We start from the raw sequence: 24,193 nt of genomic DNA, 5'->3' as shown, positions 1-24,193 counted from the left end.
ACTGATAGTATTAATCGTTCAAAATTCTTACTGTCAGTTAATGGTTAACCAGTTAGTTGAGAGCATCCCTACTGTCACGTGACACTCACTAAGAGGCTGTGGGTCCATGATGAGCGGGTGGTCATTACTGTGGGCTCTAGTGTCTCTGATCTGAATCAAGACAGCATTGCGCTGGTTCTCCTCGCTGTCGCTGTCCTCTCTCTTCAGCACGTTCTCCGTGTTGCTGACCAGACACCTGATCCCACAACCTGGCACAGCTTGAAAATCTGTACAGGTGCCAAGTGACTCTGTACCCAAATCCTGAACAAAGAAGAGCCGTCGTCAATCCAGATGCCAAATAAAGACTCTCATGCAATTCAGAGCACCAATATGAGGGCTGATGTTTATTCACAAAAAACAAGCTGTACTTAAAATTATGGCACTGAGAGCAGGTGCTGAGATTCTCTTACGCACACCAAAATATCAGTGTGAAATATTACGATTTAAAACAGCTGTTTATTATGTGAATATATAGTAAAGTGTAATTTATTCCTGTGATCAAAGCTGAATTTTCATCATCAGTCTTCAGTGTCACATGATCCTTCAGAAATCATTCTAATATGATGATTTGCTGCTCAATAAACATTAATGATTATCATAAATGTTCAAAACAGTTGTGTACAAAAAAACGATACATTTTTTCAGGTTTCTTTGAATAGAAAGTTTAATAGAACAACATTTATTTGAAATAGAAATATTCTGTAACGCATGTTTTTATGTCACTTTAGATAAACTTAATGCATTCTTGAAAAAAGTATTAATTTCTTATTAAAAAAACAGCTCAATGAACCCAAACTTTTGAAAGATAGTGTAAATTGGTTTAAATATATAATTTTTTTTATTTATAAGCTTACTATATATGTATATACATGTATATTATATATATATATATATATATATATATATACAGTACAGTCCAAAAGTTTGGAACCACTAAGATTTTTAATGTTTTTAAAAGAAGTTTCGTCTGCTCACCAAGGCTACATTTATTTAATTAAAAATACAGTAAAAAAACAGTAATATTGTGAAATATTATTGCAATTTAAAATAACTGTACTATTTAAATATATTTGACAAAGTAATTTATTCCTGTGATGCAAAGCTGAATTTTCAGCATCGTTACTCCAGTCTTCAGTGTCACATGATCCTTCAGAAATCATTCTAATATGCTGATTTGCTGCTCAAGAAACATTTATGATTATTTTCAATGTTGAAAACAGTTGTGTACTTTTTTTTTCAGGATTCCTTGATGAATAGAAAGTTCAAAAGAACAGCATTTATCTGAAATACAAAGCTTCTGTAGCATTATACACTACCGTTCAAAAGTTTGGGGTCAGTAAGAATTTATATTTTTATTTTTTTGAAAAGAAATTAAAGAAATGAATACTTTTATTCAGCAAGGATGCATAATGGCAGTAAAGACATTTATAATGTTACAAAAGATTAGATTTCAGATAAACACTGTTCTTTTGAACTTTCTATTCATCAAATAATCCTGAAAAAAAATATTGTACACAAATATTTTGTACAATTGTACACATTAAATGTTTCTTGAGCAGCAGATCAGGATATTAGAATGATTTCTGAAGGATCATGTGACACTGAAGACTGGAGTAATGATGCTGAAAATTCAGCTTTGCATCACAGGAATAAATTACTTTGTGAAATATATTCAAATAGAAAACAGTTATTTTAAATTGTAATAATATTTCACAATATTACTGTTTTTTACTGTATTTTTAATTAAATAAATGTAGCCTTGGTGAGCAGACGAAACTTCTTTTAAAAACATTAAAAATCTTAGTGGTTCCAAACTTTTGGACTGTACTGTATATATAAACTTTTGGTATGATTCACATCCAATGCAGACACACTTCAGTAATGACAATTATGGCATAAAATACTGTAATTTTTTTTTTTTTTTAATTCTTATTTACACTTAAGTTCATGCTATTTGACAACAGTTTTAGAAAAAAAAAATGATTGTCATAGTTTTATGTACATATAGCTATAAGTTTTTATTAACTATAAATAAAAACTGTAAGTATTTATTATCTCAATTAACACAAATTAAATTAATTGTTTGTTTTAAAAAGTATTTATGGCTTTTCTGTTTTCGTAAATGATGCTGTACAGCCAATGCATTTTATTATTATATTTTAATTTAATGTGTAACTCAATCCTACACATTTTCCATTTCAAAATTCCATACTTTTCCAGACTCAAATTTCCAAAACTCTCTGTAGATTTTCATACAGCATTATTATTATCAGCTTTATATTTGGCATATAGTAGTCATCTGTAAATATATTTATTTTCTCAGGGGTATTTTTCATTGAAGTGACATCATACAAAACCCCTAAAATAAAATAAATAAATAAAAATGATACAAACTTATGCATGCACTTGAGAAACTTTGTGTCTTTGAGAAACTATTCACATGCGCATGGGAATTTTTTGCGTGCTTGCGCATTACAATTTCTAGTTTTATATATATTAACCTATTTCCTTTGTGCGTCACTGCCATCTTACTATGAAGAAAACAAGAGCATTGATGCACATGAATTAATAGAGATCTATTTGCTCAAAATTTGGCTTCCTGTAATATCAAGGCCTAATTTAACACATCCTCTGTGGCAGCGGAGAAACCATGACACGAAATACGGCTGTGTGCATTATCCTATATGCTAAGTTTAACGGTTTCTCGTGTGCACACAAAAATCTGCATTTTTTTTTTTTTGCAAAGGTCCTTTTAGAGGCTTGAAATTACTCAAATCAAATTCTATACTTTTCCAAACAGCGTAGGAAACCCCACCACAGTCTGCAAGTAAAGAAACAACACACCAGTAAGTCAAACTGACCTGTTTGCAGTATTTGGTGATGGCCGCACCCAGCGGATGTTCACTGTTATTCTCAGCGGTGCCAATGATCGCCAGCAGTTTAGAGCGAGGCATCCGATTCCCTTCAGCCAGCATCTTCACCTGGACCACTTTGGGAGCTCCGTATGTAATGGTGCCAGTTTTATCAAACACCACAGACTGAATCTAAAAGAGCAGGCAGATTTATAAATCTATATACTGTAGCTACACACCAACAACAACAACATTAAAATCTGTAGACCGGAGCTTCTCTGACCTTGTGTGCCATCTCTAATGGCTCTCCTCCCTTGATGAGGATCCCATTCTGCGCTCCCACCCCTGTTCCCACCATTACCGCCGTGGGGGTGGCGAGACCCAGAGAGCAGGGGCAGGCGATGCAGAGGACGGTGATGGAGGCCTGGAAGGCGAAGCGGATGACGGCCTCTGTCTCAGAGATGCTCTTGTCATAACCCTGCAGAGAGACATCCACCACTTTAGTGTGCTTAAAGAGAAAGGACCTGATTAAAGTCCAGCATGAATAGTTTAAAAAGGGACATATCATGGAAAACAGGATGTAAACACACTCTAATATTCACAAAACAAAGCTTAAAGAAAGCATGCATAACCATGGACTTTAGAAGAAAAATAAAATGCTAAAAAGTGTATTTTGGAAGGATTTGAGGAAATACTCACAGGGAAATACTTTTCCACAAGTGAAAAGTTCACAAAGCCGATCGCAATCCAGGCTACGAGAGTCAGGAAGGAGACTGCAACGATGAACGGGACAAAGTAGCCACTGATCTTATCTGCAAACTGCTGGATGGGAGCCTGAGATTGGAAAGTTCAAAAGAAAAAGGTTATATAGGCTAAAGGTGAGGTTAGATAAGCTGATGCAATATACTATATTATGTATATATATATGGTTTGGTGTTTAATGGTGTGTATTTTTTATCCAGTACACTGGATAAAATATATATACACTACCATTCAAAAGTTTAGACACATTAGTATTTTTAATGTTTTCAAAAGAAGTCGAAAATTCATCAAGGCTTCATTTATTTGATCGAAAAAACAGTAATATTGTAAAATATTATTACAATTTAAAATAATGGTTTTCTGTTATAATGTACTTTAAAATATAATTTATTCCTGTGATCAAAGCTGAATTTTCAGCATCATTACTCCAGTCTTCAGTGTCACATGATCCTTCAGAAATCATTCTAATATGGTGATTTATTACAAATGTTGTGCTGCTTAATATTTTTTTTACAGCGTGATACTTTTTTTCAGGATTCTTTGATGAATAAAAAGTTAAAAAAGAGCAGCATTTATTTAAATTAAATCTTTTGTAACAATATACACTACTGTTCAAAAGTTTGGGGTCAGTATTTTTTTTCTTTCTTTCTTTTATTTGGAAGAAATTTATTTGGAAGAGATGTGTTAAATTGATAAAAAGTGATAGTAAAGATTTATATTGTTAGAAAAAAATTAATTTGGATAAATGCTGTTCTTTTTGACTATTTATTCATCAATGAATCCTGAAAAAAATATCACAGTTTCCAAAAAATATTAAGCAGCACAACTGTTTCCATTGATGATAACTGAGTATCAAATCAGCATATCAGAATGATTTCTGAAGGATCATGTGACACTGAAAACTGGAGTAATGATGCTGAAAATTCAGCTTTGATCACAGAAAAAAATTATATATTTTAAAGTATATTAAAATAGAAAACCATAATTTTTAAATTGTAATAATATTTCACAATATTACTGTTTTTTTCTGTATTTTTGATCAAATAAACACAGTTTTATAAGCATAAGAGACTTCTTTCAAAAACATTAAAAATAGTAATGTTTCCAAACCTTTGAATGGTAGTGTATATATATATATATATATAAATAAAGGAGCAAAAAAATAAGGAAGCATTCATCTGTGATAATCTGAAGATTCAGAAGCTGTTATTATCAAAAGACGATGATATGATAGCAGAAGCTGAGCTGACAGACGCACCTTTGAAGTCTGTGCTTCCTCCACCAGTTTGACGATCTGAGAGAGGGTGGTGTCTGTGCCCACATGAGTGGCTTTGATCAGCAGAGAGCCGTTCTGATTGATCGAGCCTGCGATAACGGTGCTCCCCGGCTTCTTAGTGACAGGCATGGCTTCACCTACACCACAAGACCACATCTTTAGACCACCACATTTCAGTGACTGCACAAATTGGAAAATGAAGGGAATTAATATTACATTGAATCTTTTTTTTTTTTTTTTTTTTCCTGAAGAACATGTGAGAGGTGTTTTGCTCATGCTAGGGGGATTGTGGGCGGTTGGATTGCTCAGCCATTGCTATGTGGTTACCAACTGGTCCAAATCAAAAGAGCACACCATCATATGTGATTGTGATCATTAGACAAGGCTTGTCTCCCTCAAAAGCCTATGGGAATTTTATTTTGCACTGAGAAGTCACAGTGAAAATCAGGGATTTAAAATTAATTGAATCTCGGAATCGGAAAAACAAAACGCATTCAAAAAATGTTGATGGAAATTAAGTAAGAAGTGACCATGAAAATCAGTCAACCACATGACCATATGAATATTTGATTACACCACTAGGTGGTGCTGTCTCGAAACTTCTCAGGCTCCTTCAGGGCATCATGCTGATGACCCATACTGAGTTTTGTAATGATATGGCAATGCATTAAAAAATACAGCATTTTGCTACAAAATGCAAAATGGCCGATATGGTAAATTGGATATCATTTGACTCAGCATGCTGCCCTGAATCAAAGAATATACACTGACAAGAAGCGAAACTCAATAGAACGTTCCATTGCAACACTGGCGCCCAGCAGCAGCCCTGCGTTTCCGCCATTTTGGGGTGAAAGCGACTCGCAGTCCACTAGTTTCTATGGCAATATCAGCCGCTTTGTTTAAAAAAAAAATAAAAAAAAATAATAATAATAAAAAAAAAAAACTTACATTAAAGCTGAAATCCAACATGAATGATGACAACACAGAAAAAAATACTGTCACTAGTGATCATCAAAACCTTTTAACAGTATATTTTACAGACTTCCACTTATTTCACAAAACCTTTGCTCTCTAGAAACCCAGTCAGTTTGGGTTAAAATTCTTTGAAGTTCAAGTATTAGCATTATAAACACTGAATTAATACCAACATATGAAATTAAATTAAGGACATGCATCATAAAAATTGGGAATGTTGGACAATTAATATATGACTATAACAGCTTTTTTGCAGTGTTGTCTTAAATTAATGACTGTATACAAAAAACAAACAAAAAAACACAGCCACTGTGTCCAAAAGTGGGAATTATGGGATACCAGACACAGCAATGCATCATGTATTACAAAATCATGTTTGTAGCTTAATCCAGGGAATTAAAATGTATATATTTCAGACCTAGTGGAGTAATTTACTCGACTTTAATCCCGTGGATCACGCTACAAACATGATGATCTTAACTTTATTAATTATTAATGTACTATTAATAGTAAATATGTAAAGTTGCATAAAATGGAAAAACTTCAGAGGTGTAATGGTTGGATTCCACAACTGATAACATAAAAAATATATAAGACAATACAACATTTACTGTAGGAGTCATAAAATGTACTGAATTTGAGAAATTTTCTAATGCGTTTCTGATTTGGCTGTGAGATTCGCCGATTTTGGGTGCGTAAGATGTGATGGATTCTATTGTCCAGTTGGCACTTTCACCCCAAAATGGCTGCCGTGCTACCGAAGCGCCACCTAGTGGCTGTTACCCAAAAAGCACCAGAGTTTCACCTCTTGGTTTCTATGCTCTTTGCCTGAATCTAATAAGACCATTTGGAAGTTATAGCAATTTTTGCTATCTCCAGACCACTAGGTGGCGTTATGCCAAAACGCAGCATGTCACCTCAGGTCATGTACCAAGTTTGGTTTGAATACACCAAAGTGTTGTGGAGATATAGCCTCACGTCAGTTCTTTGAATTTGTTTGCGCTTTATTCGAGAATGGTTGCGTTTTTGAAAACGTTTTGCCAACATAGTCTGAAGATGATCTGATTTTCATGAAAATTGGAGCAACTGTCTAAGAGGAGTTTGAAAAAGTAGGTTTTTTGGCAGTTTCATGACGGAAAATGGCGTCATAGGGTGCAATCGAATCATATTTTTGTTTCTAACCCTGTTTGTTTCAAAAGTTATTTGCGTAAACACGAGTGAAACTTGTGGTGGCGCTAGAGAGTTTAATCTAGAGACACCAAATTTGCTGTAGTTAATGTTGGGACTGTCCTCTATCAACGTGCCAAATTTCATAACTTTCCCGCAAGCGGTTCTATGGGCTGCCATAGAAGAATAATAATAAGAACGCCAATAGCTATAATAGATGCCATCACACCTTTGGTGCTTGGCCCCTAATAATTCTCATTCAAATTTTTATGCTGCCAATATCATTTAGAGTGAAAAACCCCAACAAATGCAAAAGAGAAGCATTTTCACTAGTGATCTCAGACTTCTGGACGTCACTATATATAGAATACACAACAATTATCCTGCCTCCTTTTATGCTAGTAATGAGAAAATTGCCCTGTCGAACCCGTAATGAGAGACTCGTCTGCCATGGAGTGTCCTTCAATTACTCGGCCATCCACTGGAAACTTCCCTCCAGGCACAACCTTCACAACATCTCCTCTCTGCACCAGCTCAACATCCACCTGCTCCTCACTGAGAGAGAGGGATAACACAACACAAGGTCATATGTGGAAGTCAGCCAGAAACTACACAAATACAAACAACACAGTCGCACAAACCTTAACACAGACATATCATCATTCAGTGTAACAACAGTGGCCTCTGTCGCCTGTAAAGACATCAGCTTGGACAGAGCCTCAGAAGTCTTACTCTGCGATTAAAGACAAAACCACATCAACATTAGTGCAGAACAATTCAAGTGCCCCTATTATGCTCTTTAAAAGGCTAATAATTTTGTTTTGGAGGTTTTCTACAACATGTTTACAGGCATCCAAGGTCAAAAACACTTTGCTCATAATAAACACTGCAGCATCAGCTCTTTTCTGAAATGGTTCAATAAAGGATTCAGTCTCTCTAAACTAGTGCTGTCCAAACGAAGTGAGTTAACGCATGCAAATGTTTCAGTTTAGCGCGTTAAAAATATTTAACGCAATTAAAGCAGCATCCGTTTTTTCATCATCCGTTATATTATATGATCACGCTAGTATTCATTCAAGTGCTATTAAACCATTCAAGCATGAAAAAAGAACTTAAAGGATTAGTCCACTTTTAAATAAACTTTTCCTGATAATTTACTCACCTCCATGTCATCCAAGATGTTCATGTCTTTCTTTCTTCAGTCGAAATGAAATTAAAGTTTTTGATGAAAACATTCCAGGACATTTTTCCATATAGTGGACTTCAATGGGCACCAAACAGTTGAAGGTCAAAATTACAGTTTCAGTGCAGCTTCAAAATGTTCTACACGATCCCAGACGAGAAATAATGGTCTTATCTAGAGAAACAATCACTCATTTTCTAAAAAATAAATTAAATTTTATACATTTTAACCAGAAATGCTCATCTTGAACTAGCTCTCTTCTTCTTCTCTATCAGAATTGCAACAGTGTAGACACTGCTAAGTGTATTACTGCCCTCCACAGGTCAAAGTTTGAACTAATTGTTATATATTTGCACTAGCATATTGCATATAAAAATTTGTTCAAACTTTGACCTGTGGAGGGCAGTATTTCTGGTTAAAATGTATAAAATTTAAAAAAAAAATTTAGAAAATGAGTGATTGTTTCTCTAGATAAGACCATTATTTCTTGTCTGGGATCGTGTAGAACAATTTTGAAGCTGCAGTGAAACTAATTTTGACCTTCAACTGTTTGGTGCCCATTGAAGTCCACTATATGGAGAAAAATCCTGGAATGTTTTCATCAAAAACTTTAATTTCTTTTCGACTGAAGAAAGAAAGACATGAACATCTTGGATGACATGGGGGTGAGTAAATTATCAGGAAAAGTTTAATTAAAAGCAGACTAATCCTTTAAATCTGTACTCAAACGGACAAAAACACACAAAAATACACCAAAATGCCAGCTTTGTCCTTGTCTTAAATGAGTCAAATAAAGTCTTAAATGACCGTAAAGAGTTGCGAGGACATCGGATGTGTGTCAGACCCGCGTCATGTGCTTCAGCTCTTAAAGTGACAGCAGCCTAATAAACCTGCTGCTGTGATGTAATCAAACAACAAAAGACAAAGAGAAAATCACTCACTGCTCTTGACTGAATAACTTTTATAGCTTTAATAAGGATTATTCTATATTTAATTTATAATTTGTTTTGTTTCTACATTTATTTGGAGATTATTACAATATAAAAATATTAGGGCTGTAATTTTAACGCATTAATTAGATTTTTTTTTTTACATTATATGATATAGATAAGCTCTATCACACGAGGAACGAGCGCAATATCACACAACTACTGTTTTTCTGTCCAGAATAGACCGAGTGCAAATGTGATACTGATTTTATTCAACAGTTCAATAAATCATAAGTTAATATTGTGTTATTTTACACACAATATTGTCTGTTTTGCTAAATTTTGACAACAAAAATTTAAAGACAACACTCCGAGCAACACACAGCGGCGCTTCTTTTCTAATAACGTGTTTCGAACGAATTGAGTGAACCAATGATTCAATTGACCATTCATAAAGAGAATCATGTACTTCACTCCTGAATGAATCAGCCGTTTGAATGAATCGAATGAATAAATGAATGAATGACTCAATCATTAAGACATTTACCGCCACCTACTGGCAGTATTACTATAATTTCAATTATACCAATTGTAAAAATAATTACATAATAAATTATTAAATAATAATAAATAATTTATTACAATTAAAAAAAATAAGTTAATACTTCCATATTATTAAAAAAAAAAAAACATTAAAGGTATAGTTCACCCAAAAATGAAAATTCAGTCATCATTTACTCAATTTCATGGTCCAAAAATGTATGTGTAATAAATTCTATGCTGAATCAAATAAAATATTTCTTTCTTAAGCTACTTTTTGTAACATCTATTTGATGCTTTACAAAATAATGACTTAAATCGCCACATCATGTAATTAATTAGATTAAAAATTTGAGCAATTAATTATTATTATTTTTTTTTTTTTCAATTGACAGCACTATTCTAAACCTCTTCTTCCCAAGGGTCTACTCTGCTCTGATTGGTCAGACTCTTCCAGTATCAGTAGCCATAGTCTGGCATTATGCAAATTTGTTACAAACCTACGCTATGTAGCGTTTGTGCAGGAAGTAAGACTAGAATAACTGACTCATTTCGGTTCTTTCTTTTAGGAGACTATAACTCCACTTATCATTTCTTTGAAACTTTGCAGCCCTTTTACATTCACAAACAACTACATTACACACTACATGAAATTTAATACGTGAAAGCATAATAGGGGCACTTTAAGAGATAACATTACAAGCTGAATAGCTTGAATAGCTGAGGTAGATGAATAGCTTGTGTAACTGGAAATGCTTGTTCACCTTTGCTATTTGCTCCAGCCACCTTCCCAGCGAGATGAACACAAACAGCATGGGAGGAGTATCAAAGAAGGTGATGGGGTTCACCTTTGCCCTCTCTGCCATGGCAACCAGAAGAATCACCACAGAGTATGTGAATGCGATCGTTGTTGCCAGTACAATCAGCACATCCATATTGGCCGTCCGGTGCTTGACAGCTTTATAGGCTTGACAATAGAAATACCGCCCACCGATAAACTGCAGAGAGACAAAACCAATGTAGTCACTAAATCATGAAGTATTTGCATATTTTCGAGTATTTTCCTCTCACAGTGCATTGATAACAGTGAAACTGGACCAACCTGCACAGGAATACAAAAGAGAAACGAGATCAGGTTCATGATTGAGAGGCCTGGCAGAAGCTGTTTCTCCAGGAACATGGTGGAGTGATACTTCTCTCTGTCCTCGGCTGTGATGTTATGGTGGTGGGACATGTCCATCATGTGATCCACGACCATCATATAGATCATCATGCCCATGACCGGCACACAGAAAAACAAACTGATGAGGAACGATCTTTTCCATCTAGGAGAAAACGGCAAAGCCAAGTTATGCGCACAGGTCAAAAGAAAGACATTAGCTGTGTTCTATCAAGGTAGTGGACATCAAGGCAGGTTATCCTGTTTTAAAGTGCCCCATTATGCTTTTTCAGATATTATGTAGTCTGTAATACAGCTGTTTGCGAATGTAAAAGGTCTGCAAAGTTTCAAAGATCAAAGTGCAGAGAAATGGAGTTATTAGCCGCTTTTCCACTGTCGGAAAATAAGCATTACAGAAACAAATGTTTGGTCTTTACTTAAAAGGTGCAGTATGTAAGATTTCTGTCCGCTAGAGGTCGCTAGAGGCCTATTCAAAACAAAGGCGTAGCTTGATGATGCCAAGTTTGAGCGCGGAATCTTGTGGTCTTCACCTCACAGTCGATGAAAACAATCGGGATTGGACTCGGAAGAAATCATGTTCATGGATGCGATTATTAACGTTACTGTAGTATGAAGCAGAGCAGGAGCGAGTGTTGTGGAGCTGAACGAGGAGCTGGAGCGATTGATCAACACACGCCTCACGAGCAGCGGGACTTTTATTATGACACAGTCGCCGGCGCCGCTTCCGCTTTTCCGGTCATGAGTATGAGGTAACGCAGCTCTGTTTATCATATTAGATACATTTGAGAGTGTTGAAAATGATGTTATAACGTTACTCTGTGCGTTCGCTCGGCGGCTGCTGTGAGACACTGTTACACACTGCAGTAAGATAGATCGATTTTACAATATCATATTAAATGCTGGATGGCTTGTGTTGATAAATGGCATGCAATTAATTTTAAAACGTATCGTATGATGGAGAAAATGCTGTATTACTGTTACTAAAAATAAAGCTGCATCTGATTATGCTATGTTAGCTACTTCACAAAATAGTGTTTTTCTCTGAGGCATGGTAAAGCATGGTACTCGCAAAACATCATGTCTATAAATATAACATAACAGTTGTTCCCTTGTCTATTAAAACATGTAAATATTAAAGCGTCTTTGGTGTTTCCATGGTTTCTACAAAATAAAACCGGAAACCGAGGGTAACGCGGGTATGATGCAATTGACAGGCGACTCCTCACACGTTAAAATTGCAATTTTCTCACGATTTACAAATAGTTGGAAACATTTGAGATACTGTAAGTACTCAAGTGAACAAAATATATAACACTGACCTAGTGGTTTTTGGATATTTTACTGCAAAATTCTTACATATTGCACCTTTAAAGGGATAGTTCACCCAAAAATCATTAATTCCCCCTCAAGTTGTTCCAAACATTTGTTCTGCTGTACAAAAAGGAAGATATTTGGAGGAATGTGTGTAACCAAGCAGATCTCGCCCCCCATTGACTATCATAGCATTTTTTTTTCCTACTATGGTAGTCAATGGGGGGCGAGATCTGCTTGGCCAACAAACTGGGCCGTCTGACCAATCAGAACAGAGCAGAGCTCTCGGGAAGGAGGAGATAAGAGAGACTACATCCTTTATCTAACGATTTCAGACACTGTGAGAAAAGAGCTGATGCTGCAATGTATATTATGAGAAAATTAAAGTGTTTTTTGACCTTGGATGCATGTAAACCTGAAAATTATGAATCTTTAAAAATAGCATAATAGGGGAACTTTAAAAACAGATTCATTCCAGAAACACATTCGCTCATTTACTTACTGTCGGATCTCATGGCTGTGATCCAAGTGACTTCCGGGACGATCTTTCTTCACTAGAGAGGCTGTAAATCCCATGTTCTGTTCATCAAAAATAGGGAAGTTCATGTAAAACAAATGGCATAGTTCCCTATAATATTATTATTTATAGCTCTCATAATAAACTGACTGATTCAGAACTCCAACTCAAACCAAACAATTGTTTTTGTTAGCAAACTACTAAGCTAAAATGCTGATATTTATTCACATAAAAATGAAGTTGAATTCACCTCGATCCATCTGATTACATCTCGAGGGCCGGTCACTTCTGGGTCATACTTGACGTGGGCTTTATTAGTCGCCAATGCAACCGAAGCATAAAGGATGCCCTTCTGCTTCATCAAGTTAGACTCAATTTTGTGAACGCAGGAGGCACATGTCATCCCTCTGACCTAATGAAAAGAGACACATTGTCCACAATCTCTTGTTGATAGAAAAATTGGTCAAAAATCAACAAATATAATGCTGAAATACTAACCACGAGCTCCAGGGTTCCATCTGAGCCTTCGTAATTCTCCATGACTGCGGCGGTGAAGCCGAGCTCTCGGATAAACTCCGCTATTCTCTGAGGATCAGTGATTGACGGGCTGTATCGAACCTCGGCTTTACTGGCCATCAGTGCAACCAGAACGGAGTGTACACCTGTGGAAGAAAGACATAATGGAAAATTAATTGAGCTACTGATTCTGTCACCATCACTTTGATTTATCACAGTAATCCAGCATTATTTTGTTTTGGAAAGATCAGGGATTACCATGCTCATTCTTGAGGTTCCTCTCAATGTTGGCCACGCAGGAGGCACAGGTCATTCCTCCAATCTGGATAAAACATTTGGAAATAGTGTTTGTTGAAGGCTCTGCGTCACTCTCTGCTTCGTTCTCTTTCACAGTTGACCAGGCTGGAGATAACGATAAGCTGCGGACAGACGATGGGCTTTTGACCACTGAAGGCACCAATGAATTTGTCTCTGTAAAAACGGAAGAAAAAGTGTTAAAGGGGACCCTTTCACAAGATGTAATATAAGTCTCTGGTGTCTCCAGAATGTGTGTGTGAAGTTTCAGCTCAAAATACCCCACAGATCATTTATTATAGCTTGTCAAATTTGACCCTATTTGGGTGTTTTTGTGTGTGTCCCTTTAAATGCAAATGAGCTGCCTGCTTTCCAGAAGAGGGCGGAGCTTTAACAGCTCAACAACAACAAAGCTGGAGAATCTCACGCAGCCAAAATGACGAAAGTGTTCAGCCTTACATTGTTCAAACTGATGGAGAGACTCAGGAAGAAGTTACAACTTTTAGACGTTTCTGAATGGTTAGTGGATAAATTTATGTAGTTGATTCAACTCATCCACTAGCATGTGCCGTCATGTTCATCTTTTGTGCAAAATCGTATATACATAGTGTATCTGTAAATAAATGCTGTTATTTTGAACTTTCTATTCATCAAATAATCCTGCAGTTGATGCAGTTTTTTTTAATAACATCAAGTCATAATGACTTGCATTTCTGTAAATTCAAAACCCAAAATATCCAGACACATGACACTGTTGAGAAATAGGAAGGAAATGTGCTCCAATGTACTGCCAAGAGTCACAATGCCAGAAAAAAATGACCCTAAAGTAAACTTCATTGTCTTAAAGAGCCAGTGCACCCAAAAATGAAAATGCCGTCATCATTTACTCACCCCAAACCTTTGTTCTGCTGTACACAAAGGAAGATATTTTGAAGTATATGGGTAACCAAACAGATGCTATGCCCCTACTATGGAAGTCAATGGGGTCCTTCAACTGTTTGTTTACTCGTATTCTTCCTTTGTGTTCACCAAACTCATACAGGTTTGGAACAACATGAGGTTGAGTAAAAGATGACAGAACTTTCATTTTTGTGTGAACTATCCCTTTAAAGGTCTCGTTTTTCGTGGTTTTTTGAAGCTTTGATTGTGTTTATAGTGTGCAATATAACATGTGTTCATGTTTCGCGTGTAAAAAAACACAGTATTTTTCACATAATTTACTTATCTGTATACCGCTGTTTCCACTGTCATAAAAACGGGCTGATGACTTCGTGGAGATGCACGCGCTCAGTGTTATTGTAAACATGTCTTTAATTTTACCCTATCAATTTGAGCCGGAATCAGACCCGGTGATTGGACTGCGGGATGAAAATAACAGCGTTTCGACGACATGACGACAAACACACTCTACAAACGCAACTCTTGTGTATTCCTGTGGGCGGAGGTTAGTCAAAAAACTGTTTTAGTGACGTCATTAAAGAAGGAAGTAGAGGGATGTAGTCCAAACTGGCCGTTCGACGTAAGCGACTTCTGTTAAATAAAATATCTCGCTTGGCATTGAACTTTGAGCTTTAACATTTTACAGATTTTATTTATACTCTAACAACAACATTACACACTAACTAAAGTTTGAAACATGGGATCACGAAGAACGGGACCTTTAATGCAGTGGTCTCAAACTCAATTGCTGGAGGGCCACAGCTCTGCACAGTTTTGCTCCAACCCTAATCATCACACCTGATCCAGCTAATCAAGATCTTCAGGATTACTAGAAACGTCCAAGCAGGTGTGAGTTGGAGCTGGATGGAGCTGTGGCCCTCCAGGAATTGAGTTTGAGATCACTGCTTTAATGCAAATGCAAATGTATTGTTTTTGTTCTTATGCACCATTTTTTTGTGGCAGTCATGGTCCAAATATGGTGAACTAACTCTTTAATCTGCTTTTTTTCCCTACAATCAATAATTTACACTACTTAAAGGGTTAGTTCACCTAAAAATGAAAATTCTGTCATTAATTACTCACCCTCATGACATTCCACACCCGTAAGACCTCCGTTCATCTTCAGAACACAAATTAAGATATTTTTGATGAAATCCGAGACTCGTCTATATATAATCAACACTTTCAAGGTCCAGAAAGGTACTAAAGACATCGTTAAAACAGTCATGTGACTGCAGTGGTTCAACCTTAATGTTATGAAGAGGCGAGAATACTTTTTGTGCGCAAAAACAAAACAAAATTAACCACTTTATTCAACAATCTCTTCTCTTCTCTGTCATTCTCCTTACGCAGAGTGAAGCTTCCGTGTTTACGTCCAAATGCCGGCTCAGTATTGGCCAAAGCTGATCATGTGATGCATGTGTGTGATGCTAGAACGTAGATGTAAACAACGTGTGAGAATGACACAGAAGAGAAGATTGTTGAATAAAGTCGTTATTTTTGTTTTGTTTTGGCGCACAAAAAGTATTCTCGCGTCTTCATAACATTAAGGTTGAACCACTGCAGTCACATGACTGTTTTAACGATGTCTTTAGTACCTTTCTGGACCTTGAAAGTGTTGATTATATATAGACGAGTCATATACCTCTCGGATTTCATCAAAAATATCTTAATTTGTGTTCTGAAGATGAACGAAGGTCTTACGGGTGTGGAACGACATGAGGGGGGAGTAATTTCATTTTTGGGTGAACTAATTACCACTTTAATTACCAAAGACAGACACATATTTGGAAGTTGCATTTAAAATCCACCGGGTTCAAAACGGAATTGGTTTGATGCATCATAAATGGGACGATATAAAACGGTTAACCAGCCTATAACCATCAGTACTGAAGACATACAGAAGGGAGATATGCTCCCAGTAGAATAGAAGAAACATTTACCAGGCAAAAAAGCATCAAAGCCCATGTCCTCTATGGAGGCCCTCAGCTCTTCAGGGGACGTCAGTAAAGGGTCATACTCAAAGGTTCCCTGATGATTGGATAGCGACACTTGGGCTGATCTCACTCCCTTCTTCTGAGAGATCATGCCCTCGATGGACTGAACACAGGAGCCGCAGGTCATGCCCTCGATGTGGATCTCCGCTACCGATACCAGAGGCTGGAGGAAGCTTGGCTCTGCTGAAGTTGGGATAATAGCTTTAAAATTCCCTGGAGGAAGGGCCTCAATGGCTTTCTGTAGCTCCACCGCTGAGACTTGTTTTGGGTTGTGCTGAATTGAAGCTTGTCTGTTCTCCAAGGACACGACAACTGAGCTCACTCCAGGCAGCTTGGATATATTGTCCTGAATGTTTACCACACAAGACTTGCAGTGCATTCCTGTAACCTGAAACAGTGTGGTGATCCTGGAGTCTGCGGACGGTTCCTCCGGAGAGGAGGCGGTCTGTTTGGGAGAGCCGAGCAAACGCTCTACTTCTCTAGCCGAAAGCTTTAACTGACGAGGTTTGGACTTAACGATGGCCTTGAAACCAGCCACCTCGATCTGTTTCACAATCTCTTCCACCGTGATGACATAAGGCAGGTAAAGTACAGCAGCTTCCTGGGATTCTAGAGAGACTGAAAGAGCATGAACAGAGCCAGAGTCAATACTGAGGGAATGTCACGTCAAGATTTAATAATAAGAATTGGACCAAAAGCCAAGGTCTCCTTTAGGACCCAGGCGGTAATGCCTGATCAAAAGTTGTTATCGTGATGTCTTGACTAATTATGACCTTTTTAACTATGATGTTTATTGCATTAAGTGCACAAACAACATGCTTGAAATTTAAAATAAATGCATATGTATTGCATAATAAATCAAACGTTATATTAATGCACGGACAGCCATTACCGGAAGCCAGCTAATATAGTTTATAAAGTTATAAATTTGGATATTTTTCTTACATAAATGCATCACTTTGCTTCAGAAGGCCTTTATTAACCCTCTGGAGTCATATGAATTACTTTTACAGTGCTTCCCACACATAGACTTTACTTGGGCGGGCTGCCCAGGATTAATAACGGCCGCCCAAGTATATTTGGAGACACATTTTTGCCTTTATTATATTTATCCTCTTATACTTTCATATCTGCCCAAGATAATGAAACCATCCACGATCGATTAACTAGTCGTTTCGTACCTGCTCGTTATGTGTGCGTCAGAACTGTTTACTCCCGCTGACATTCCCACGGGCGCTGCATTTTGCAAAGTCACAAGGGGGCGCTCTTGTGTGTTCTACAGGCTCGCACAACAGCGCTTCAGACTGCTTCAAAGTGATTCTCAATCAATGAAAAGTGCAGATTTATGCCAAGCGATTGCTAAAGAACTTAAGTTGATGAATTATTACAATGTCTACTTTATCGCCTTTATATAAAACATTTTATACGGTTGTAAGAATCTGAAGGATCAGCCTACAATAGTACAGACATTTCAAAATAAGAGTCCCGGTGTCTTTCGGGCTTGTTTATAATTAAAAGTCACATGCTAAGTTTTTTCTTTTTCTTCTGGGCATTATTGGTATTTTGGTTACACAATAAATTTGTATTTAATTTGATTTTCATTTAATTCATAGTAAATTATTGTAGTCTCCCCCACAGGAAGAAAAGACTAAGAACATTATTTGACACACATATTATTCATTATATAAATTTAACTAGTAAAATCTGTGTCCCATTCACTGAGAGAGACACTATATGACAGCAAAGAAAACATAGGAAAAGGATAACCATTTAAATGCTGTAATTTTGTATAATTTACAATGCATAATATTAGTATGTAATTAAATGTAATAGTATGCTATGTAATTAAAATAAAATAAAAAATAAAATAAATAATGATAAAAACATTATTTGTTTGTCACATAGTAATAGGAGGATTTTTCACCCAGCTACCACCGCAAGTATATTTCAAACCCGTGGGAAGCGCTGACTTTTATGATGGATGAATGCGCTTTTTGGGCTTCAAAATCTCAGTTACTGTTCACTGCCATTATAAAGTTTGGAAGAGACAGAATATTTTTTTAATATAACTCCAATTGTGTTCGTCTGAAAGAAGAAAGTCACCTAGGATGGCTTGAGGGTGAGTGAGTAAATCATGGGATCATTTAAATTTTTGGGTGAACTATCCCTTTATAAAGGTCTCTCTGCAGATTTCTGCCAAAATAAAAGTTTGAGGGTTTAACTCTTTCAAGTGAAATTAAGTATTGTATTATCAAGTTTATTTTATTATTTGTGACCTTGGACCACAAAAACAGTCATAAGTGATTATAAAAGCTGAATAAGTAATCTTTCCGTTGGTGTATGGTTTGTTAGGATAGGACAATATTTGGTAGAGATACAACTATTGGAAAATCTGAAATCTGAGGGTGCAAAAAATCTAAATATTGAGAAAATCGCCTTTAAAGTTGTCCAAATGATGTCCTTAGCAATGCATATCCACTCACAAAAATACATTTTTGATATATTTACAGTAGGAAATCTTCATGGAACATGATCTTTATATCCTAATGATTTTTGGCATAAAAGAAAAATCGATAATTTTGACCCATACAACGTATTGTTGGCTATTGCTACAAACATACCCGTGCGACTTATGACTGGTTTTGTGCTCCAGAGTCACATATTGCAGCTTTATGCATCAGAAATAATAATAATAAAATATTTTAATAGCATTATTATTATGTAATCCCTGTTTGAGGAATCTCAAACACCAAAGTTTCAGTAAATTAACTTAGAAATTGGTAAAATGGGGCGATTTTTCTCTGTGGTATCGATATTTTCAAGGAATTATCGAAGTTCAAAATTCCAGTATCATGACAACATTAATGTAGCATCACAAAATAACTTTTCAGTAACTTCATACTCATCACCTATGACATATTTTGAAACTGTCAGATAGTGGAGTTAAATGCAAGATATGAGAAAGTGAAGGTCATCTTCATTATGCCACCCTAAACCTAAACGTATAGATTGTATAAGATCTCGTTTCTTATCTACAGTTACTGTCAGCACAAGGTCAATGAGTTGAAACTTAATTTTACTATGCAAACTTCACGATTCACCAGTAACTGCTAAAGTTCAATTGTTTTACTCAAGCAAAGGTAAATGTCACAGGTACCTTTAATCTTCTCAACCCCTTTTAACTTCCCAATCTTGCCCTCGATGGTTGTAGAGCAGGACAGACAAACCATTCCTTCAATACGCATCTTCACCGCCTCTACCCCGCTCGAGCTGTGAGAAGTCATCCCTTCCTGTGGACTGAGCGCTTCAGGAGCTAGAAGGCGCATCACTTCCCCGAGCTGCTCCACACTGACCAGAGACGGGACAAACGTGATGGACAGGCTTTGGTTATCATCGCTCTCCTGCGTCTCAAGCACTCCTTTCGTCTGGGCTAGTGCGCTCCGTGCCAGTTGGACAGAGTCTGTGCTACAGCCTGCTTTGCTGAAGACTTTGGTTTCTGTTTGAACTGGTGTTGATGTGGCGTTTATCAGGCTGGACTCAAAGCCCATATCTTCAATGGCCTCTGCTAAGGATTCTGGACTATGGAAAGTGTTGTCATATGTCACAGTTGCGTTGCTCAGCTCCAGAGACACCTATGGTACAAAAAAAAGGTCATAATGTGCTAATCTGTCCTCTATTACAGTCCAATTGCCCAATAAAAGCCATACAGTTACTCGGAGAACAGCATTGTTCCAGTAACTAGAAATGGTTGCACAATACTTCATTATGCAGCAGATAGTTCCGGTCCTGGATGCTGATTGTTTAGCATTCCAGCTGTATTGAAATACAATCAGTAAAGTTTGGACACATTACTAAGAAGTCTCTTCTGCTCATCAAGCCTGCATTTATTTGATCAAAAATACAGAAAAAACAGTAATATTGTGAAATATTATTACAATTTAAAATAACCGTTTTCTATTTTAAAATGCTTTAAAATATTATTTATTTCTGTGATCAAAGCTGAATTTTCACATGAAGTGTCACATGATCCTTCAGAAATCATTCTAATATGATGCTTGAGTAATGATGCTGAAAATTCAGCTTTGCATCACAGGAATAAATTATATTTTAAAATATATCAACATTGAAAACAGCTATTTTAAATTGTAATAATATTTCATAATATTACTGTTTTTTTACTGATCAAATAAATGAAGCCTTGATGAACATAAGACACGTCTTTCAAAAACAATAAAAAGAAATTGTAAAACTAGTTAATATTCCTTTTCCAAGTATGAGCTGCTGTTATATGTAGTTTTAACCCACATTTAGTGAAAAATAGGTATTGCTTAATTGCTTTAACCCTTGTGTGTCCTTACGGACATTTTTGTCTTTTTCAGTTTTTTTTTTTTTTTTTTTTTATCATTTTGCCTGTGCTAATGCCAACTGCATAAATTTTGGCACAAGTGTGTATTTTTATTATAATTTTACCTTTAATAAATCTATTTTACATTAGTAACACAAAATAGTTCCTCTCAGGACCTTAAGGACAAAAATGTCCCCATTGAAACCCATTAAAACTGCAATTTTTAATCCCAGGGTTATTTAACTATAAAATGATGCAGTCTTTGTTAATAGGCTTTCATTCTGTTGGCAAGGCTTCAAAATTAAAATTTTTACTATTTTTTTTACCAAATAGTGCAATATTGTCAGGTTTGGCCTATAAAGCAAATACTCGCTTTATTCCTGATTTTTGCCTCTGCATATTATAGATGGGGCGTAACATGAAATTGGGGGCTCGTCCGGGATTTGAACCTGGGACCTCTCTTTTATAATTGTATGGTTGTGCTGGTGTGCAATTAAAAAATAATGTGCATGTGTAATATTTGAGAGAGAAAAACTCTACTCCAAATGACAAATCCAACCACTGTGTGTACCAGTGGAGTTTTGCTGGCATCTAATTGGGAAAATGTGATACTGCGCACAAACAAAATCTTACTGAAAGCTAATTTTTTAAGATATCAACCTCAAATTTTGAACACAACTTGTTTAGATTTATGGCTTTTGATCTAGCAGTTTTAGAGTTCAATATGTTTCATAAAATATATATTTTATATAAAATAATGTTCATAAATCATTTTCATAAACGTAAACCTCTATAACTTATTTTTTATTATTTCACTTTTTAAACTTTTGCCAAGGGTCTTCTTTAAAATGAGACCAAATTTAAGTCTGTGCTCCCAAGCTTTTGGACATGGACATTTTTCTCCTCTATGGACTTTGTGTGTAACTTTTTTTAATTGACATCTGACACACAAGGATTAAGCACGTGCCTTTGCGATCGTTTGAGCTTTAAACGAACGCATATGTATGTGACGATAAAGCCAGTGTGATTCCTCCGGCAGCTCAATCTGGTGATTCACACAGATCATCATATGACCCTTAAACCCTGAATTCCTCATGAAGAGACAACAGGAAGTTTGTTTTGCACAATAAGCACAATTCTAGACTGAGTTGCTTTTTTTGTGCTTATTATATTGACCGCTCACTGAGACAGAGCCATATTGTTTGTTTCTGTTCCTAACAAAGACATTTATAGTATTTGGCATTTGACAGTACTGGTCAATAGTAATAACACCAGTCTGCTTTTCAAAGGTTTGTTCTTAGACAAACAAATGATTAAATTATCTGCTTGTTTGACCCATGTCTGCAGGGTAACTGTGTTTTAAGGGAAAGGGCAAGACGAATTTCAACAATTAGGCTGTGTCTCTAAGTTCAACATACGAGTGGCTTTCTTCAATTACGTGACAGTCGCTGGAGGGAAGGTCTGGTAAATATTATTACCACCATATATTGCTCTCAGATTGCTCTGTCAGCCACCCAGAGAGCCCTAGAGTCTGGTCTTATACAATGATTCAAGGAAAAAGGACACCTGGAAATTTAATCTGTGGCTTAGCTAGGTTTATGTGTTTGTTTAGGGATAAGGGATGAAATTTACATTGATTATCATTGTGGAAACGCCAATAAGCTGGAAAGGCACATATAAAATGTGTTAATAATCATCAAACTGAACATACTGTATGACTAGAGCTGTTATGAGCTCAGAGAGATATGATATACAATCAATAAAGTTGGATACGATAATAGTGATCTATAAAAATTGTATACTAAAAGTTGTCAGGGTGGCTGATAACCATACTATTGATAAAGGGTCAAAACAGTAAATTTGTATTATAATAAATTACTAGGGATGCACCGATATGAAACTTTTGGACGATACCGATAACCGATAATATTTGAAAGCCGATAACCGATATATTGGCTGATAAATCTAAATCAAATTTTTTGTGTATAATTTGAGAGCCTGATTAGAAAAACAAAAGTTTCACATGTCCCAAAAACATAATTATTGTTTTATTATTATAATTTTATAACAGATTTGCTCTGCACATGATGCACTTAACTGTATTTTTCTTTTTGAAGTGTCTAAGTTGAAGGAAATAATCCATTATTTATCAGCTTTAATACATCGGCCAAATTTTCTTATCAAGCCGATAACGATAACATTAAAAATGAACATATATCGGCCGATACCGATATGGTGCAGATATTCAAATGCATCCCTAAAAAAACAACCGATTTCCTTTTTAATACATTTTAAAATGTAATTTATTCCTGTGAACAAATTTTCAGCATCTTCAGTGTCACATGATCCTTCAGAAATCATTCTAATATGCTGATTTGATGCTGAAGAAACAATGTTGAAAACATTTTTATCAAACACACATATAATTCAATTTGTCACTATAACACATATTTAACACAATGTTAATTCACTAAAAGAAAATGTTTATAGGCTGTTGGTATATTTTTAAACACACAACAAGGAAGACTTAACTCTTTTGTTAATCGGTCAAGCAGACACGGTTATAATTGCAACAATTATATTCATTAAAAAATAATTAATAATGGTAATAATAAAGATAATCATCACATTACGCTCACTCATTTTAGGGATGAACCGATATGGGAATTTTGGCCGATACCGATAATTCTTTATATTTGAAAGCCGATAACCGATATATATCGGCTGATATATCTAAATCAAATTTTTCATATATAATTTTGGAGAGCCTGATTACAAAAACAAAAGTGTCACATGTCCCAAGCACACGATTATAATGTTTTTGTTAAAATATTATGTAGCTTATATGACAGACTTGAGCTGTACATGTTGTACATAACTGTTTTACTTTTAGAAGAGATTTCAGTCTCATTTCAAGCAATTCAAAACCATCTTGGTGAACAGTGCGCATCTGAAGGAAATAATCCATTATTTATCAGCTTTAATATATCTGCCAAATTTTCTTATCTGGCCGATAACGATAATATTAAAAATGAACATATATCGGCTGATACCGATATTGTGGCCGATATATCGTGCATCCCTTACTAATTTATTGTGTTTGATGTGATGCCATTAAAGTCACTCTCACCTGTATATGAATGACACCTGGCAGACTCCCAATCCGGCCCTCGATGGACTGAACACAGGAGCCGCATGTCATACCCTCGACCCCGAGAGTCACACGACACAGCTTAGTGCTCAACGCCATTCCTCCTCTGGAGAAAACAAGAGGGCATGTACAAGTGTGCATGCAAAACTAACATGCAAGTGTCACACATGCAGCTTTCTGACCCACAAGAGCAAACATCTTATAATGTTTATATTTTCTT

The 24,193-nt window shown here is 36.0% G+C and overlaps 1 protein-coding gene across 1 annotated transcript in view; it reads right to left on the bottom strand.

Annotated features, from left to right (window-relative positions):
* Nucleotides 1-24,193, bottom strand: part of atp7a (ATPase copper transporting alpha) — a 37,752-nt gene that overhangs the window by 11,690 nt on the left and 1,869 nt on the right. The window contains exons 2-17 of the mRNA XM_048175705.1: nucleotides 23,953-24,079; nucleotides 19,635-20,109; nucleotides 16,424-17,095; nucleotides 13,506-13,718; nucleotides 13,230-13,393; nucleotides 12,982-13,143; nucleotides 12,717-12,793; nucleotides 10,826-11,048; nucleotides 10,488-10,721; nucleotides 7,713-7,804; nucleotides 7,499-7,626; nucleotides 4,912-5,066; nucleotides 3,591-3,725; nucleotides 3,175-3,369; nucleotides 2,901-3,083; nucleotides 90-300 (exon numbers count right to left, since the gene is read on the bottom strand). Of these exons, the coding sequence (XP_048031662.1) occupies nucleotides 90-300; nucleotides 2,901-3,083; nucleotides 3,175-3,369; nucleotides 3,591-3,725; nucleotides 4,912-5,066; nucleotides 7,499-7,626; nucleotides 7,713-7,804; nucleotides 10,488-10,721; nucleotides 10,826-11,048; nucleotides 12,717-12,793; nucleotides 12,982-13,143; nucleotides 13,230-13,393; nucleotides 13,506-13,718; nucleotides 16,424-17,095; nucleotides 19,635-20,109; nucleotides 23,953-24,072 (3,439 nt within the window). The 5' untranslated portion in view covers nucleotides 24,073-24,079. The remainder of the gene's footprint in view (nucleotides 1-89; nucleotides 301-2,900; nucleotides 3,084-3,174; nucleotides 3,370-3,590; nucleotides 3,726-4,911; nucleotides 5,067-7,498; nucleotides 7,627-7,712; nucleotides 7,805-10,487; nucleotides 10,722-10,825; nucleotides 11,049-12,716; nucleotides 12,794-12,981; nucleotides 13,144-13,229; nucleotides 13,394-13,505; nucleotides 13,719-16,423; nucleotides 17,096-19,634; nucleotides 20,110-23,952; nucleotides 24,080-24,193) is intronic.

Source organism: Megalobrama amblycephala, linkage group LG23, assembly GCF_018812025.1.
Source record: "Megalobrama amblycephala isolate DHTTF-2021 linkage group LG23, ASM1881202v1, whole genome shotgun sequence".
NCBI classification, from domain to species: domain Eukaryota; kingdom Metazoa; phylum Chordata; class Actinopteri; order Cypriniformes; family Xenocyprididae; genus Megalobrama; species Megalobrama amblycephala.
This window is presented reverse-complemented; position numbering and strand designations above follow the sequence as displayed.